The 19,491-nt window shown below is 37.4% G+C and overlaps 1 protein-coding gene across 1 annotated transcript in view; it reads right to left on the bottom strand.

Annotated features, from left to right (window-relative positions):
- The window catches only part of LOC310901058 (uncharacterized protein), a 62,142-nt gene that overhangs the window by 30,871 nt on the left and 11,780 nt on the right, over nt 1–19,491 (bottom strand). The window contains exon 4 of the mRNA XM_083840033.1: nt 1–19,491. This exon is cut by the window's left edge and continues 30,871 nt beyond it. Coding sequence (XP_083696159.1) covers nt 19,448–19,491 — 44 coding nt within the window. The 3' untranslated portion in view covers nt 1–19,447.

Here is a 19,491-nt window from a genome sequence, read left to right as displayed (position 1 = left end):
TAAACACCATTTGCAGGCATAAGTAACTCCATAAATAGTGAGACAGTGAGAAGCCATGGCCAACAAACCTATATGGGCTTTTATGGAGAGTCTGGTGTATTTTGCCAGGAAGACAAATTTATGTTCTATTCACTAGTGCTTTATGGCACCCATACTGTACAGTCAATTTTGTAACTCTGTCATTCAAACAATGTTTTTTATTGGTAATATGATGTCATACTTGAGAAAAAATGTAGACAAAAATTTTGCAAAAGCCAGTTACTGAAAAAAAAAGTGGCTAAGCGCTTGTTTGAGTGGCTTCTTAATGGGTGTATTTGATTAAGCACATCATAGGATAAATTTCTATTTGGAAAATAAAACACTTATTGGACCCAGTTGGCACAATAAGATTTCAGGTTCCATTTATATCTAGCTGCAAGTGACTGACCTCCTGTCAAAGTGACTTGCTATTCTTTGATTCTCTGCTTCACCATGCCTGCAGAAATTTTTATTGTTCTGAGTTTCGAAACTTGCAGAGGGATGAGTTTTTGTCTTCAAGGCTCCCATTCAGTCCCTCTAGGTTTTCCACAACATTTTCTTAAAAAAAAAAAAACAACTAATTTTAATTAAGGAAGGTAAAGAAATACATCAGATGCTCTATAGTTACCTAGATCCCCAATCAAATTTCCTGTCAGAGCAAACCCAATGGTGGCAAAACATTGGTTTGAATTCATCAGCAGAACACAGCCAGGATTATACAAATGTGAGAAGCATCCTTGGTTCACAGCAGCTTGTGATGCATTTTGGTTCTCCTACAACTTCAGGTAAAAATTACTCATTTACTTAAACTCTAATGATACACCAGATATCCTTTCAAATATAACTTATGCCTACTCTTTTTTAAGGGTATAGAAAGTCAAAACTGATCTAGAATTTGCCCAATACATTTGGCTATTTACCATGTGAATAACTTGTAGTTAATTAAGAATGTATTTGGTTAACATAAGCATAGTGATATACTGATGCATTATTGGAATTTATGCAAATAGAACTACTTATAGCATTTCCCCAAAATACAAGAGCAGGAGAATAGTTGCTTTTTTTTTTTAATAAATGTAGTCAAAAAAAAAAAAGAATGACAGAAATTGAACATATCGATGTTCTTATAACCAAATTTTCCAAAATAGTCTTGACAGCTGTCAACTAGTGGGAATTCACTCCTATGTACGTATGGAATTAATCCATTATTTAACATTTATATTAGTTTATATTTGTCTAAAAGTCCTTCTTCCTACTTGATTAACTGACATGCCTCTTTCCTCAGATCAGCCAGGGAGATCATTTAATTGAAAACAACCCCAATTTGCAAACTACCTGCATCTAATGTGGCTTTATTTCATTACCATATTGGCTGTAATTCCAAGTCAACATTCATCACTCATGTAGTTCCATTTTAATGCAAACAGCTATGCATTGCTCAGAAGTTATTTGTAATATTTTAAATATTTTTCTCTACAAACACATGCACTGTTGCCTAGAAAAAAAGAAAAGACAACACTATTCTTTCTATAACAGAATTGAAAATCTGAGCTTAGGACTTCTTTGCATACAACAATGTAGGACATGCAGTAAAAGAGCATTCCATTGAGGGAATGTGAGATAATACATCACCATGCAACGTCTGCTTCCTCCCCATATTAAGAGTCTATCAAGCTATGGACTTCAGTGACAAACATTTGTTTTCCTCTAACTTTCAAAAAGTCCTGAAAAGCCCATACAATGACTGCAACTTGTCATTGATCCATTGCCAACCTGAGCCATAAAAACACTGGAGCCAGAGCTCTTCTTTTTCACACTGCCATGGAGGCAGGTGGGACCACAGGGAACACAGCAGCAAGACAAAAATGTGTCCTTCCACAGATCTGTCTCTAATTCACGACTTCTGGAAGTCCAAGTGACACAATGTTCTGCATACCAACCAGAACTGTGTATTTATTGTTCTTTCATCTGTAAATACTGTATAATAAATAAATAAATAGACACCTCTGTGAAGTTCATGAGTAATTGCAAAGCCACTGCACTTACCACAGCAGGCTGGATAGCTGTCTTCAGGGCTCACCTCCCAGGTTTCTCTTTGGTGCCATGGTCTGAGCACTAACCCACAGAGTTCATTGCTTCCCTTTTTTCCTCCTTGTACGGAATGCTCCTGTTTTCCATGTTCATTTGTGCCTTTATGTATTAATGCTCTTCAACTTGTATCCTAGTTTCTCTCTCCAACAACTGGATCACAGAATCATCTAGGTTGGAAGAGACCTCCAAGATCACTTAGTCCAACCTCTGACCTAACACTAACAAGTCCTCCACTAAACCATATCACTAAGCTCTACATCTAAACATCTTTTGAAGACCTCTAGGGATGGTGACTCAACCGCTTCCCTGGGCAGCCCATTCCAATGCCTAACAACCCTTTCGGTAAAGAAGTTCTTCCTAATATCCAACCTAAACCTCCCCCGGCACAACTTTAGCCGATTCTCCCCTCAGAAAAGAAGCACTCACACAAATCCTGAGAATCGGCAACAAGCTGTTTATTGCCAGGACATCTCGAAGGCAAGCCTGCGGGATGTCCGTGGTGTTTGGTGGCTCCAAGCTAATGCTTGCAATGGAGCCTGAGCAACAAGTATGGGGCTCGCTGGGCACTCCTGCATTGCTGTTGGTGCTCTCGGATGGCAGAGCGCAAAGACATGCCGCAGCAGTCCCAAGTCTGTTCTGGCAGAGGTGGATCCACTTTCATCCGTTCCTCCACATCTGGTGGATCCAGCTCCATGGGCTCCACGGTGTTGGGCAGAAGGCTAAGCCAGTCCTTGCCCGGGACTGCCCAAATGGGATGCCTTCCGTCTGGAATGTTTCCAGGCCAGGGTGCCGAACCAGGGGGTTGTCCAGTTCCATGCCACCATCCGGTTGATTTTCATGCACAGGTCTGACGCTGCCATCTGGTTTACGGCCATTACTGGGTCCCATACTGTGTTCCGGATTATGGGCACGCCTCTGCTCCCCACAGCTGTCTGCCTGATGTTCCTGCCTTCGTCCCATGTCACTGTTGCTCCTATGGTAAGGCCCAGGCCCGCTGTCACTGGGTGTTTGAGGGGCTGGCCTGTTCCCCACATTGTTGCGGTGCCAACCGTACTGCTTGTATCTGTCTGTAGGCTGGGTGCCAGAGGTCCCTTGGGCACTGCTGTCTCTTGTGCCACCAGCACTATCCCTCCACCCATGACACGTCTCCTGGTCAGGTGCATTCCTTCTTGGTGCTTCACCAAACTGCATCGCTGTCCTCACACACCAAGGAGGCCTGCTGCTCGCCTTGCTGCTTCTAGGCTTCCTGCCACACAAGCTGGCTGTCAGAGTGCCTAGAAGCTCAGCGAATGGTGGGCCAGCTGCAGGGGGCCTGTTTTATAGGGCCCGCAGCAAAGTGGGGGCAGTGGTGGCCACTGCGACCTCAGCAAGCCTCTGTGATGGAGTGGCCCATGCGTGGCCAAAGGCGGCTGTGTTGGAAGCGGCCTGTAAGATGCCCTCACACGGAAGAAGGAGGAAGGTTGGGGGGGCTGAGGCCCCCTTTTCTGGGACTGGCTCCCCTGGGCCATTTGGCTTGCCAGAGAGAAAGGCTGCCCCTCAGCCACAGGGACTGTCCTGTACCTCCCATCCTGTGCCCTGGGTTTACTTTTAACACTGTTTTTTAGGTAATTTCATTCTATTCTTTATGGAAAAGAACAGAAGCAAGGTGCATCTTCAGCCCTAATTCCCATGTGCGCTTTGTGCTCTGAGTGAAGAATTTCTTCCTCACGTCACATCTAATCTAAATCTCCCCTCCATTTGTTCAAAGCCATTATTCCTTGTTCCATGGCTACACTCCCTGACAGAGTCCCTCTGCAGCTTTCTTCTAGGCCACTTTTATGGGTAAGGTTAGGTGGCAAAAATGCAGGACCTCGCAAATTGGAGCCTTATCTACCTGGTTCCACATGTTCCACATGACATTTTCCAGCTTAAACCTTCTTGCCAGGTTGGTCTGTCCCACCACAGTCAGTTCACCAACAGAAGTAGGTATCTACTTACAAGGTGCTTAGTAATCTGCTTATAGCATATCTCTTTCCAAAAGTTCTTAAACGTAAGTAACACAAGTGAAGTGCTTACATTCTAAACCAAGAATCGATAATTTCTTAAGTTGTTTTTTCTTATATGGGTCACAGCCCATGAATGTAACCCATCTAATTTATCTTGAACAAGTCTTGGCAAACCATCAGTTGGGAACTCTCAAAAATCTCATGGTATGCCAGAGGCTCCCAAGTTGGGTTCCTTTCAAACTTCTCAGGGATATTTATTTAAGTATAGGACACCACTGTACATCTCAAAGGGCTTTATCAGGAGCCATGCATTCAGAGACAAACTTTAGTGCCAGAGTTAGAGTGAAGTTAACCCTGAAGTTGCAACTAACAAGTTATAAGCCAGGAAATTTGAAGTAAATAATTCACTCACTAACAGTGTTAATATCTAGCAAGTGCACAAAACCACTAGAATCCACACAGGAACTGTTTGAAACTTGCCATGGTAACAGTGCACCGAAGCCAGCTATCAGACCTCATTCCTCCCACTAGATGACTTATTCTGCAGGAATAAAAATACTAATATTCCCTGCCCAAGACCTCTTATAATTCCAAAACAGATTTCAGCAGTATGCTTTTAAAATTAAATGTAGGTTGCAGGGAAGAATCAGGCCCTGTAGATTGTGGTAATATGCTGATAAACATAATATTTGTTTCACCTTCACCCATGTTAGCCCCTTCCAAGGTTTAAATTTATGGGCAACAGCGTCTGCTCCTTTCACAGGGGTTTTGCAAATGCATAGCATTAATCTGTCACTTGATTTTCCACTTTAGCTAGTACACACAATGAGGCACAAGAAGCAATAAGGTACATTGGTAATGACTCCCAATGATACATCCATAAGTATTTTATATTGGTGTGTGACCCCTGTGCAAATTAGGTTTATTCCCACAAAAGCTGGTTTCTGTCTAGTTGGCATCTTTCCAGATGGTGACCATGAAGTGCACCAGGGCAGACTTACACAAGACGCCCTCAGCATTGTACTAGCCTCAGTATGGCTTTTGGATTTATGACCAAATCATCCCATTAGTAGATAGCTCTATTGTAATACAACTGTAAATACAATTATATGAGATAAAGGCTATCCTTCAGCAAGGACAGCTGTACAGCACAAACATTTTATCCTTACCTGATACAACATATGTTATTGTATTTATATATACTGAAAAATTAAGAAAAACAGCTGTCACATCACAGCATCCATTAAACATCTGCTACACATTTTCTCAGATGAGCCTCTTCTTGCTCTGAATCTATATTTATCTTTCAGCTTTACCTTATAGTTTTGATGCAGTCATTTATTACAAGGAAAACATTTCTGTGATACCACATATTTCTATACCACACCATCAAAAATGAAAGCAATAAAACAGGTTCAAAAATTGCATACTTTTGTGCATCTGAAAACATCCTGTGTTCATCAACAGTCATGCAATCTCTAGTTTTAATTAATGAACCAATTGTTAATCAGTTACGGAAAGTTCAATGTCCTTAGTGTTCAAACACTTAACAGTAGCATATTCAGAAAGTAATTCATATTCAATTAACTCAAATCCTTGACATTTACATATTAATCTTCACTTTCTAAAGTGAAAGGTATTTGAAATGCTAGGAGGGCTTTGATCTTCCTGAAAAGTAAAAGTGTTAGGATTATTAGATTTTGAAAGCCTTTTTGCAATAGTTTCAAGATCACTGATCCTCATGCATTTTCTCCCTGGAACTGTAGTTCCTTTGCTGGGACATCTGGCTTTAAACAGTATGGTGGTATTACTGGTGCAGTCACATAATATAGATTGAGGGTGTACAGTCTGAACTTTTGCACAACATAGAAATTACTCAAAAATTTGGAAGCCAAATTTTTAAAGCATCCAGGATTAAAGCACAATATTGGTTTTGCTGCTTGTATGACTGCAGGAGAGAGATCTAGCAGAAAACGGGTGTTAATGATGAGAGGGACTACCTCGATCACTGAGTTGAGTTTTCCCTCAAGTCCTAAACACATATAGTGGATATTGAATGAAAAGATATTTAACACTAACGCCAATTCTACCCATTCATCCATAACAGTTGAAAGAAACTCACAGTTTAGAAAGTATATCTTTAGCATAAAAGACGAAAAATACCTTCAGACATAAAACAGAAATAAGGAGCAAGGACATTTAGCAGCACTACAGGTTGTGCACTGTCAAGGAGTTACAGTGAAATAGATGAACTGAGCCCAGGAACTGAACTTAAAACAAAACAACACAGAAAAATATCAAAATCCAACATTCTCTGCCAGCCTAAACAAGAAAAGAGAATGGGAAGAGATTTCCTTACGCCCCTCAAATCTGAGGACTGCAAGCCAGATGGCATTGCCAAGCATGGAAGGAAAACAAACAGCATCCTGAAAAAGTCATCTAGGAACAACAACAGAGTTGTTCAGTCTCCCCTCTATAGTTCCCAGTGAAGATGAAGCAAAGAAATTAAACATAATTATGCAAAAATAAAAATGCATGAGGGAGAGACAGAGGAAAGAATACTTCTTCAACTCTCCACATAAGTAGTGGCAATCCTCTACTAACAGATAATTGATTAGAAACAAAAGACATTTACTCTAACAACTCTTTCCAAACCATTTACAATATTCAAGAACATCCTAGCTAGCGATACATATCTCTCCTGAATTTGTCAAGATCCACTTTCAAATGCTACATTTCCGAGCCTTTTGCTCTACTTACTTATGAAAGTTCATTTCATAACTTCAGTCCTCCACTGGTTACACATTTGGTACCAATGCTGAAACAGCATCACATAAAATCACGTAATCACAGCTTACTTCATCCTTACTAATGGATTGGTTTAAGATCAGTCAATAGCAAAGAATACTGGAAATCTATACAAATTATCATTGTATTTTAAATTAACAACAGACATTTCATTACTATAAAAATTTCACACACGGCTTCAAAAACCAGGTGACATGGCTGTAAATGTGACCTTGAACAGTGCTTTAAGAAGTGACCTCAGAATGTACAAGAAGTTATACTTGAGAGCTCAACAAAACTTCCCCCGAAGATCTTACTGGTTGCCTTTACTAGATTACAATCCAATCAAAAACAAAAGCAAGCATTGCTATGATCTCTTTCAAACAAAATAATCTCTTCCATCAGCCCAATTTCTTCTCCTGAAGAGAGGTCAGTTTGATCTCAGTTTTTATCTTTGCTCTTTTATGCTAGATTTATCCTGAGTTGCAATATTGCTTTCAATTTCCTATTCCCTAAACAAACAAAAATAGCTTCTCAGCAGAGATCCCAAGTCCTATCTTCTTTCTTTCCTGCCAAAAATAACTTATTTCAGCAAGCGCACCAGAATCATCACAACTCATAATCAGCAAAGCTCTGGTTTTAGCCTGTTTAAACAATGCAATATTTAATGTTACATCTGCAGCTGGTCTGAGCCAAAACAAAACTATTCACATGATCTGTGTTTTAAGTTACCATCTCCACAGTCAGGAATCTAAATTCTTGATGTAATCCACATAGCGTTGCCTTCACTGCACCTTCAATGTTTATTTCAAATGCTTACCACGAAAACAGAATATAGCCTGCAAAGTTCTTATTTTTCATCACAAGTTCGAAATAACTAGCTTTAATTTTGATTTCAGCACTGAATTTCTGGTTGGTCAATTAGGAGGTATATTTCCAAAAAAATGGCACAAATCTGAACTACATATCACATAAATAACATGTTTCAGAGCTCAGCTAACAGAGTAACATTGAACGCTCATGGAAACTGTCTCCAGAAACATTAAATGGTTAAAATACTACTTTATATTTAATATAAATATCAGGTGTCTTATGCCACGACTCTCATTGTTACTCAACTCTACATATCAGCATTAAAACAGAATTTCAGTTTATTATATGCATATATCATGACATAAGGTATTGCAGGTTTCCGCTGGTAATCTGAGCCATATACAACTTGCACCACTACATGTTACTCATTCAAGAGATATTATAAAAGGTACTATGGTCTTACAACACTTCATTTTTGGGCTAGGGATTTGCACGTTAAATAGACTGCTACAAACCTATATTGTTTTATACACCTAATACTTTTGAGCAATGTCTCTCAAAAATGTAAACAAAAGACAGAGCATTTGCCTACTGTGATCTATTATACCAAAAGTTATTTCAGATATTGGATGTCTGAGGAGAGTTTATCTTCCAAAAAAAAAAAACACAACACAGTCTTTAGTCACACACCAGGTGTTAGCGCTTGTTTATATTACAATACAGCCAAGTTTTCCGTTTCTCAGTAGATTGTTCTTCCAATCTTACTTCAAACATTCTCAATACAATATGCTGCCTGCAAACTTTCATTGTTGGCAATGCAAGTATCAAGGTCACGCATCAACATCCATCAGCTGTACACAGCTCCATTTCTTCCTGCTCTGACACTGGCAGTACAAAGGCTGTCCCTGCACCTGCAGCAGAATTCTTGCACAGAAGCCTTCAGAGCACACTTCTTGCTTTCGTTATAATAATTTAATAACATTACCTTAAATATGCTAATCGTAGTTGAAAAACTGAAACAGAAGGACATGTTCCGTTTGTGTCAGAACTGCTGCTCTCTATGCCAATTCCACTCTGCATTAAAAACCACCCAACCTCTTCTCTCCCTTTCCAAGCACACACAGCCATGTGGTTGGGTACTTGAGACACACTTACCAGCAGGTCAGTTCCAAAACAGCTGAGGATGTGAGCTAGGACAGCAGACCAGAGGAGCTAACCATAACTAAACCAAGGTAAGTGCTGGAGAAAAACACAGGCCCTCCTACAGCTACCCTGCAGGAACGGGTTCCCTGGAAATCAAAATACAGCAGGGGAAGATGCCAGAAGCAGAAGTGGTATCTACAAACGTACACAGGAAAGAATGCAGTCTGGAACTGTTTGACAGCACGTTATTACAGGTGCTTCTCTTAATCCATGGGCAATTTGGATTTATCTGGCTTTTTCTACTTTAGCCGGAGATGTCTTACGTGAAATCCTAGTGGGCTTTCCTTTGAGTAGGCAGGAAGGATTGATTTCCTTGAGACACCACAGACCATACCCTATGACAATCCTTTTGGGGATCACACAGAGCATAACATCGTTTATTCTTACATAAGAGATTCTTATTCTCTTCCTTTCATGCTTTAACTCCTTTGCATTTACTTTTCATTCACAGTCACTGTTCCATGACCATTCTGTTTTTATTCTTTCCATGCCCACCAATTTTCTGATTCACATTCCCATCATGTTGCGTCTTACCCCTATTTTCTATTTTAGCATTCCTTAACAGTTCATGTGCCATGTAGCTACCGTTTCTTCTATTCCAAACTGTTCTCCTCATTTCCCTCCAGCCTTTATTTCTGATACTCTCTTTGCCACTGAATAGCTGCCCTTTTGCCCTTTATTTTTGACTAATCAGTCCACTTAAGCTTGTTATTAATAATGGTGGAGGCTAACTAATATAGCCTTCCGTACTCAGGGCAGGAAGCAAATAGCCTTCTCTATTCTGACAGTTCCTTCTATGTGCACCTTCTGCTCACTACTTCTGGTGCAAATACTAGAAGTCATTTCTGCTTTTCAGCTTTTATTACTGCACAGGGATAAAATCGGGAGAGAAACAAAAATAACTGCCCCCAGAATATTTTAAGACATTCTTTTTTTCAGCCTAATTCAGCTTAAGAATTACAATACTGTCAGATGCTTTATTTTAATTTTAACATTGACAAGAAAATTCACTGCAAGTATCTTTCAGTGTCAGGTATTTATAATTTAGGATTTCTGCAAACCCTACCATAAACAATTAAACCATTGCATTCAAATGTCCAACTTCTATTCCTGCTTCAAATCTGCTGAAAAAGCTCCTGTGATTCTTAAATATGTTATTTCCACATAGGCCTGCAGATAAACTGAGCAAAATGATCTGCTGCTTGTTAGGACTGTATGAAGTCCTACTTATATGGCCTATATGAATTCTGGGCTGTTAAGACTTCTCTCAGTTAAGTTTCCATTTTAAAAACTGAACACTGCCTAAATCCTCCTGTTTTATTCCTCTGCCCACATACGTGACAGCCTCCCAATATTCTCAAAGAACTTTTTTTTCTCCAATCACATATCCCTAAATATTCTATCCAGTCTTGCCATTATTCATGATTCATGTAGATATCATGAGGCCTTTGTCCTTTCTCCTGGTTTCATTTTTATCTGCAAACTTCTTTATGATTTTTCATTTTGTTTTTTACATTCTAAGGCCCTTCAGCTTTTTCTCCAGTATCTCCCAATTTACTGTTATTCAGAGTTAATATTTTTCCTTCTTTTATACATCTTCAACTATGCAACTGAACCCATCTACAATCTTTCACCTGTCAAGTTGATATGTCCATCCAAATAATGGAAAATCACCAAATTTTTGTTAGCAGTAGTGCAGAAAGCATGAAAATGATTTATCTTGCTACTTTCCAGGTAAGCCAATATAAAAGGTAATGCTTAGGACTAGTTAATATGCATTGTAGTTACTACATATTATACCACTCACAAATTTATACACACATCAAATGAAATCAAATGCTAATTTCAAACATGCCAATATGAAATCTTTCCAACCAATACCTCGTGTTTACCCTTCCTTTCTTGCTTTAAATTTACTCCACGTCTGTTGTAGCAGAAAGTAGAATCTGCCTCAAAGGTAATAATAAATCCTTTCCTTTAGTAATAGAAACATTGTAATTAACAATACGCGATATGTTCCTCTCATTAGGTTTTTGACAAAAAATATTAATGACATTTTGGCCAAATGTCTAGTTACCGATTTCTGAGTAAGATGTCTTTTGAGACATTCACATTATATAATGGTCAGGAGCTTTGATCACAAGTTAGGGTTCTATTACATCTTATTTGCAATAAAACAGAAGCCAAATGCAGATCCAGCCAGTAATTTTGAGCAATACTCAGATAGTGAAAAGCATTTTTATGAACATTACAACATAATGCATGCTTTTCAAGAAACTATTTTCTACTGATGAACCTTTGTTAGGATATGAACCAATCTAATTTAAATGTTCATCTCTGCTTATCTTTGTAGTGTCAACATAAATCCTTAAATCACAGAGAAGTAAAATAGGATGTGAATTTGAAGCAGAATATTTTACTGTCTCTAATACTGAGTAGGAAGAGTAGTCTGGTTATATTCAACAGCATCTTTGTAAATTCCTTCAGGACTGAAGTGAGGTACTGAAAATGGGGATGACTGTCATCCTCTGTATGTTACTTCTAATAACTTTTAGTCAATCAACAAGGCTTTCAAGAGTGGTAAAACACAAAACTACACTATGAAGAATGTATAATACAGACCTGGATGAATTTTATTCTAGGATTGCAAATAAACAGGCCACACTAAAGTGAGAATAAAATTGTCAGCACTTCAATAATCCATTTGAGATGTACATTGCTTTTTCCTACATGCTTTTCTATTATGTGTTGATAAGACTTGGAGGGAACATGATCTATTTTGTCTTTGTGCTTTGCATTAGCATGTGTGAAAAGTACTGACCTTAGAGACCTTAAAAATAAAGTCTTCCATCTGTTTGTCGGTCAGGTAAACAAATGCTTATGGGATTAACACAAATGATAAAAACTAACTCATAGAAGTGTTTTGTTTTTGTTTTACAAGTGTCACTGTAAAGGTTAGAAGTACTCATTCACCAGTGTCTTTCAGGAGTGCCTTTAAGTAGCTCTGAAACACATAGTAAAAGCTAAACACATTTTAAATGCTTTTTTAAAAATAAACTAACTTAAACATGTTCATAAATAATTCTAAAACAAAGGACCACACATATGATGACTGCTGATTAGATCAGTGAGACCCATTTATAAGGAGAATTCTCATCCACTCAAAAGTGGAGAAACTAATCTCACACAGAATACTAAATTACACTAACTTGTAACAGTGTGGGTTAGATTTGAATTTGTGATCAATACTGCACTGCATCACCAATAACCTCAGTTATTTAGTTTGCTTCAACAAAATTTCTCATTTATCTGCTACAGACTACCCCTAGAGTGATCTTCCTCTTTAAAGCAGAATGCCTTTCAATTTCCTTTGTAAGCAGTTAAGTCCAGACTTGTTCCACTGCCAGGATGAGTGAGGGAGCAATCAGCAGAGTGCTCATGGAGAAGAGTATCACAGACTTCATGTGACCAGGAGGCTAGATTCATGTTCTCTTCAAAGAAATAGAGCTGGACTGATGGAGGTGTGCTGACCCAGAGGAACCAAAACAACTTCCAGTGTTTGAACCTACCTTTCAGAAGCTATCACACACCTTATTGTCAATGTGTTCCAGTTCAGTGTAACTAGCATATTTTCTGAGATGTTGTAAAGGTAAAGACACCAGCCTCTCTCAACAAATGATACTATCATGTATTTCTTCTGTTTACTTAGACTCTATGCTGAGGTATGAAGGAAAAAAGCAGAATTCAGCATCCTTTATCACACAAGGGTCTGACTTCATTCTCTTAATATCATTTACATCCGTGTCTTTCCTACCTCAGAAATCTTAGATATTTGGGTTCAAAGCCATGAAAGTAAATAATGCTAATGCTAAGTCTGTGTTTGGAAGGTGTACTGGAAATCAGCTGAACTGCACCAATAAAAAATTCTACGTACTTTAAAGAAGAAACTAAATATACAGTTTATACATTGCAGTTTGGGAAAGTATAAAAATAATAATTTTAATCTCTGTAAACATAAGGTTGAAGAACTTGGGCTGTTCATAAAACATTACATTTGCAGAGTAATCATACCTTAGTCCTCGAAGTGTAAGCAAAGTGACCTCCTCTAAGTAAAACACATATATATTAAATGTTGGATGAAAAAGTGGAAAGAAAGGCAAGCTTACTTTTTGTCCTCAGCAGAGTCTCCAAGAAAAGGAAAATACAAGACTTAAAATATTTTTTGTTAAAGTGCTCTAACATACCACCCAATATTTCCTTAAAATAATGAATGTTGCTACTCAAAATAGCAAAGTATATTTCCTTCAGTTCTTTAAGTAGAAAAGATATTTCTCCAGGCAATCATGGAAAATGCTTTCCTGATTTAAAAATGAAAATTGTCTTGTTAGCATTTTTGCCAGGTGGAATATCTGAACAGAGGTATAAAATTGCCATATGAATTAGAAAATATTATCCTTCAGCTATCAACTTGTGCTGTGAAATCAGAATCACAAGCAAAATGATGGTTAAAGAAAAAAATTTATATTGGGCAGCTCAACTGCATCCAAGATAGCGCAGTGAGAATTCCTGTACGTCCCAGCTTTTTACTCCATAGGGAGTAAAAAGGGAGTCCATTTAGTAGACCTTTTTAAGAATCAGAAATAAACTAGACCTAATTCCTTTAGAAGTCTACCAGTGCTGCCCTAAAATCAAGTAAAGGGATTGCCCTGAGATGAATGCCTCTAATGGTTCAAAATGCAGCTCTTTCATCATTCCTGATTATTTATGTAGGGAACAAAATGAAAGATTAAAAAATGACTTTATTTTCCTCTTATTTGCTGTCCATGTCTCCTTTACAGGACTTACCCTATTGAGCCATTGACATCCAAAAGTAGGATCAAGTCCTGAAAGAATAAAAGCACTCAGTGGACAGGAAGGGAAATATATGTGAATCCCAAGTCAGAATTCCTGTAAAATATTTCTGCTTAGTGCAATTGAAGTAATTGAATTCCAGGTTCATGTAGAGCTAAACTCTCAGAAATGTAACAACAGTGTTAACTAGAGACACTTTAATAATGACAAAGAATCAAAATGATACAGTTTCAATAAAAAACAAAACCCATTATAGTCCTCCAATAACTTACTTTCACCACAAAGCCTGCAAATATAGCAGCAAGGGAATGAAACTCATCCAACCTTGTGACCGATGTTGCTATGTAAATTCAGTTAACGCAGATGAATACACCTGTCACAGTTTCTCCCACATATGGTATAAAAGGGAAGTATTAAAAACTGCAAGACATCCTAAACAGCGAAAGCAATTTTATTCCCTGAAGCAATGCTGCCATCTTGTGAGAGAAATGTTTAAAAACCAAAGTTTTAGTTTTCTAGATTTATCCCAAGTGATTGGGAGTTTGAGACAAAGAGGTAAGGAATTAACATAGATGTGAACTGGAAAACAGTCTGAGCCCAAAGGACATTCACTTTTCCACCACATAACTAGGTTCTTCTTTCTGAAAACACAGTAGAGATGCATAATACTGTCCAAGAACTAAAAATTCTTAATAGCTCTGTCTTTGATTAATTCAGAAGCAAACAGAACATTCAATATTGCAGAAGTAAATTCAAAACTATGTCAACTTGCATTTCAGGTATGAATGAGAGCAGAACTACTACCTACTGTCTATGTTAAACATCAGTGATTCCCACCTCTTTTCATGATGCAAAGGATTTTGTATGATCAGGCATATAACTCAGTTCTCAAAATTACTTACATCCATCCTTGGCATTGAGGATAATGTGAGCGAGGTTAAGGGAACAAATCACGATTAAGTAAATTTATTATTAGTCCCTTTTAGTGACATTCGACATGTTCATAGACCAGACCAAACGGGGACCATTTAATACAGAGCAATATTTTCGCATGTTTTTTCTCACCATGACATATGTATTAACACAATTCCTTTATGTTTTGTCCCTAATTCACATGCACACACAGATTTTAAGACCAACTACGACCACCTACAGAGGGATTGAATTTAATTGCATGGACTAAAGAAATGCCAACTGTAACTACATCTAGAGTGAAATTTTCCATCCACATTTTTCCAGCTGGAAATGTCACCTCAACAAATGTTATACATCTTCAGCAGGAATCTCTTTTCAAAATAAATAAAGTAGCTTTAATAAGATCAAAATATTCTGACTTCACTTGTATGAATAGAATACTTCAGTTTTCTATTTCCACATTTAAAATTTGTAATGCATAAAATCAAAATTATAAACATTTAATTTTATAAGAAGAAAACATTTAATTTTGTAAGAAGAAAATTTATAGTATTATAATGAACATATGCCATAGAGCCTGCATGCATATTCAACTTTCACCTGGGAATACTGAAAATCTCCTAAAAATCAATTTTATTATTACGTCTAAAGATTTCTTGAATTACTAGAAGAAAATTGCTTGTTCTTCCTGGATGCAAAATCCACATCTTCCTGCAAATACCCTCACATCAGAAACAGCTTCATGCTATTTGGGTTTACAATAGAAGCTACAGACAGTAACCTCTCTTCTATCCAAATATGGAAATTTGTTATATCATCAGGAGTGAAAAATAAAATTAAGCTGTTACTGTCCAGTTACAGTAACTGGCTAGTAGACAGAGGACCACTGGTTTGCACATCATTACCACACTATGTTAGATTTCACTCTTGCTGTGTTAGTCTTACAGCTCTGGGTCTTCATTTATTCCTTTGAAATACAGTATAACACGCCATCTTGCTGTGCATGTTTCAGTAACAGTAATTTTCAGTATTCAGTAATTCAGTAATTTTAGTATTTATACAAATGTAAAATGTTTTGCTATCTTTGAACAAAAAGCAGCACAAGCTCAATTATCAGACACTTTGGCACTTACTAGTTGAAGACTAGGCGTGACATATTAGCTTGCATCACTACCCCAGCATGCATTGTGTGAGCCAAGAACATCTTCTTCTTCTTCCCAGACCCTGCAGGACAGGCAGAAGAGGGAAAATCCTATCCTAGGCTTCTCAAAGAAGAGCTCTTTGCTAGGAAACTAAACCAGAAAATCTGGCCCTGTATAATTAGACAATGGTTTTGTTGTTTGAATTAGATTGTTTAAATTAGCAGCAGGATCTGCTCTTAGTAATTACTTGGAAGCATACTGAGCCAGGAGGCATTCTACTCACTTCTTTAAAGCACATGGCATTCTACACAATGCCACCTACACTACACAATGCCACCTGATTTTTTGAATTCAATATACTTAAAGTGTCTAGTCTCCAAATGCTGTATGCATTTATTCAATCTGAAAGCACTGCCTAAAACAAATCATGTTTGACGAGAGATTAGAATATATTATATTTCTCTTCCCCCTATTACCCTGAATCCATGGGTAATAGTCTCTGAATCCTTTGATGCTCTGAATCACCACTGTAATTCTTGTAAATATGAATGCTTCTGGCCTAGGAATAGAGAAGGTATGGGGAGAGAGGAGGGAAGAAGTGGCATGCATGTGTCAGCTTACCTACATTTGCAAATAAAATACGCTTATTATGTTTTGTGATACTGGTTATCCAGCTGAGAAACTTGAGATTTTTATCTTTGTTGCAGTCAGAGCTTTTAGAAAAAACAGACTAGGGAGATGTATTTCACTTGCAAAGCAGCCTTACACTGTCAATATTGAGAACGTCCCTTTAAAGTTAAAAGTTTTTGTCTTTAATGTGATTTATCTGTATATCTCATCTCTGAGTGTTAGTCTCCCCTCATTTGTTTCGCCTCTCCTACACACCTGAGCTTACTTTGTTTTCTTGGACCTATTCAAAAAAATTCAGAAGCATTAGAACTGTGGAGTACAGAAGACGTGTCTGCATGGACAAGTAGATGTTTTATAAAGTGTAAGATTTCTGTTCCACTACACAAACTCACGACTGAGCAGCCAATTAACTTTTTACTGAGAATTCTGTCTTTAGAAACGGTCAGGATCTGCAGAATCCCTTCAAAGGAAGGGTAATTGCTGTCATTTCGCTCCCACACTGACACCCCACCTCCTCTCCATTCCCTTTGCAACCTTTGGTTCACCGTCAGCCCTGAGAAAACAGCCTCATAGAAGCACCACACAGCTGTTACAACCTGGGCTACTTAACTCTGCTTTATATGGAAGAGACCATCTAAATGCTCCTGATTTAACAGAGATCTCATCCTTCTGACTGTTTGCTTCAAAGTGCTACCAAATTATTGCAAAGTCTCCATAAAAAAAAAATGGATAAATAAGCTGACCTTTCCATAAGGTTGGAGCACCAAGCTTCTGAGGAGTACTGTACTTAAAGAAAAAGCTAGAGGAGTAAATAATTCATGCTATTAATCCTATTACAGGAATACCTAAATATCCAAATTCCACTTCATTTTGTGCTAACTGAACAAAGAGATCTACTCTTAAAATGTCACTATATAAGAAACAAAATATTATCTCTATAAAAATTCTCTCAAAAGTAGATCAAAATGCCAAACAGATAATCTGGCACAATGGAAGTGAGTAGAAGTGTAGAAAAGTAAGAATAACAGCACCTTTTTTGTACTTTGATAGTAACTACCCCAAATTTAAAAATCTATTCTCATGCCTTGTCTATTTCCCATGTTATCTTCACCTTACTTGTTTAACAATGCTTCTGCCATCAGTATTTCACCAAATCTGTTTAAGTGCAATTTGTTAAAAAGCCTCACTTAAACTCTTGTCCGTGAAGGATGTTAGCCCCTTTCAGTATGGCCTTCCATTTCAGCTACTCTTACCCTATTTTAAATAGTAAAAGGCTTATCACACATCTGTTCAGAGAAAAAAAAAAAAAGTTTACTGTAAATAGCAAGCTTGTAATAGTAGATCATTACAGAAGTTTGTACTTTGACCTTGGTGACTATGCTAGCCTAGGTATTCTACAGACATCACGCACAAATCAGTGATAGCTTACAGAACAGGTTACTTGCACTAATACCATGAATGGAATAGGCACAAAAAAACTGATCGACGTCACAAAAACAGAGCTGTGAAACTGCATTCTTCTATTGCTCCTTTATCTGAAACTCTTTGTTGCCTTCCCATCTGTTCTTAACCTGTAAGTGCATGATTTCCTTTCTACCAGCAACACTGAATTTGACATACCTATATAAATAGTAATCTGAAGTTATTGTATTTTACAAATTGAACAAAGTGTGTTTTTATACCTTATCCTTTCTTGATTATTTAGCACGCTCAAAACTGGTAGCAAGTCAGAAACTAGGAAGTACAAGTGCCTTATCTGAAAAACAAGATCTTCAGACGATGAGAAGTAAAGAACCTTTAGTATTTCACTAAGACCTAGAGAAGACAGAATGCAAAGTTAACAGAAGAGCAGCTTCTCACTGTTCTGTTGGAGCTATGCCTTAAGTATGTAAGATTACATCTTAAGATTAAAAAAAATAGGGGTGGTACAGATTGCTAGATGAAGAAAAATTGTGTTCTCTGCAGTAAAATACTGAATTTCAAATTTGTAGACAACTTCGTAGAAAAACACCCCTCTGTAGAAAACATACAAGTAATAGTAAATAAGAGCTTTACTTAAATAGCTTAAATGTTTAAATCAAAAGCTAATTCTTTTAATGAAAAAAATCTATTTGTCACAAAAACATAAGATAAAGAAGGCAAGTATAACACTTTCATAATACCTTTGTTATTTTTGAACTAGTGTTAAATTGTTTTTCTAAAATAGCAAGAAAACATGGAATTACCTTTTCATACTTTAAACTCTTTTAATGTTGGTTGACCTAAATCCGACTAAGCTTAATTCAGCTCAACTTTGTTTCTCTTATTCTCCCTTTCTCAAGAATAAAGTCAAAACTCTTCTAGCTACACAGAAATGAAGACTTGACAGGTAGACCTTGAAAATAAAAAAATACAATAAAAAAGGGTTTAAGTTTAACCTAGATTAAGTTATTAAAGGACTTCAACATACCCAAGACATACACATGACATAAAATCAAGGACAATTCCTACAGTATCATAGAAGATCAGCATAAAAGTTTTTAGTGTTGACAAAATCTTTCCCTACTGACTTGACCTTCCTTTCCAATTGCAGAACTTAACATTAGTGTAAACTAAAATGTAGCCACTGAACTTCAGTTATTCAACTAAGAATCTAATTAAACCATTCCCATATCAGAAGTTATGAAAAGGTATATTCTTAATAACACCTCTTAACTGGCTGATGATGCAGACAGAATATAGCACAGAGATGTGCATACGTTATTGTGCAGAAGGCTTGTGGATAATAGAGACCTCAGTAAGGTAATCGAGCATCCTTTATCTGTTAGAACTGTACTAATTTCAATATAACAGCGTATTTCTTTCCAACCCACTCACTACATTCTAGTATACTTAAATAACAAGTTAGTCTTAACCTCCAGTAAATGCATGTAAATACATTCCTTTTCGTTTGCTCAGCAGTGAAACAACAAGGATGTTTTTGTCTTATTAATTTCCTGGTATGTTTTTTCCTCCTGATTTCTGGCACTGGATTCATGCATGTGTTCTGGAAAACTCAGCATCTGAATCAGCTTTCA

This window comes from Anser anser, assembly GCF_964211835.1.
Source record: "Anser anser genome assembly, chromosome: 5".
NCBI classification, from domain to species: Eukaryota; Metazoa; Chordata; class Aves; order Anseriformes; family Anatidae; genus Anser; species Anser anser.
Note: the sequence above shows the minus strand (reverse complement) of the source record. Positions and strands in the feature narration are given on the sequence as shown.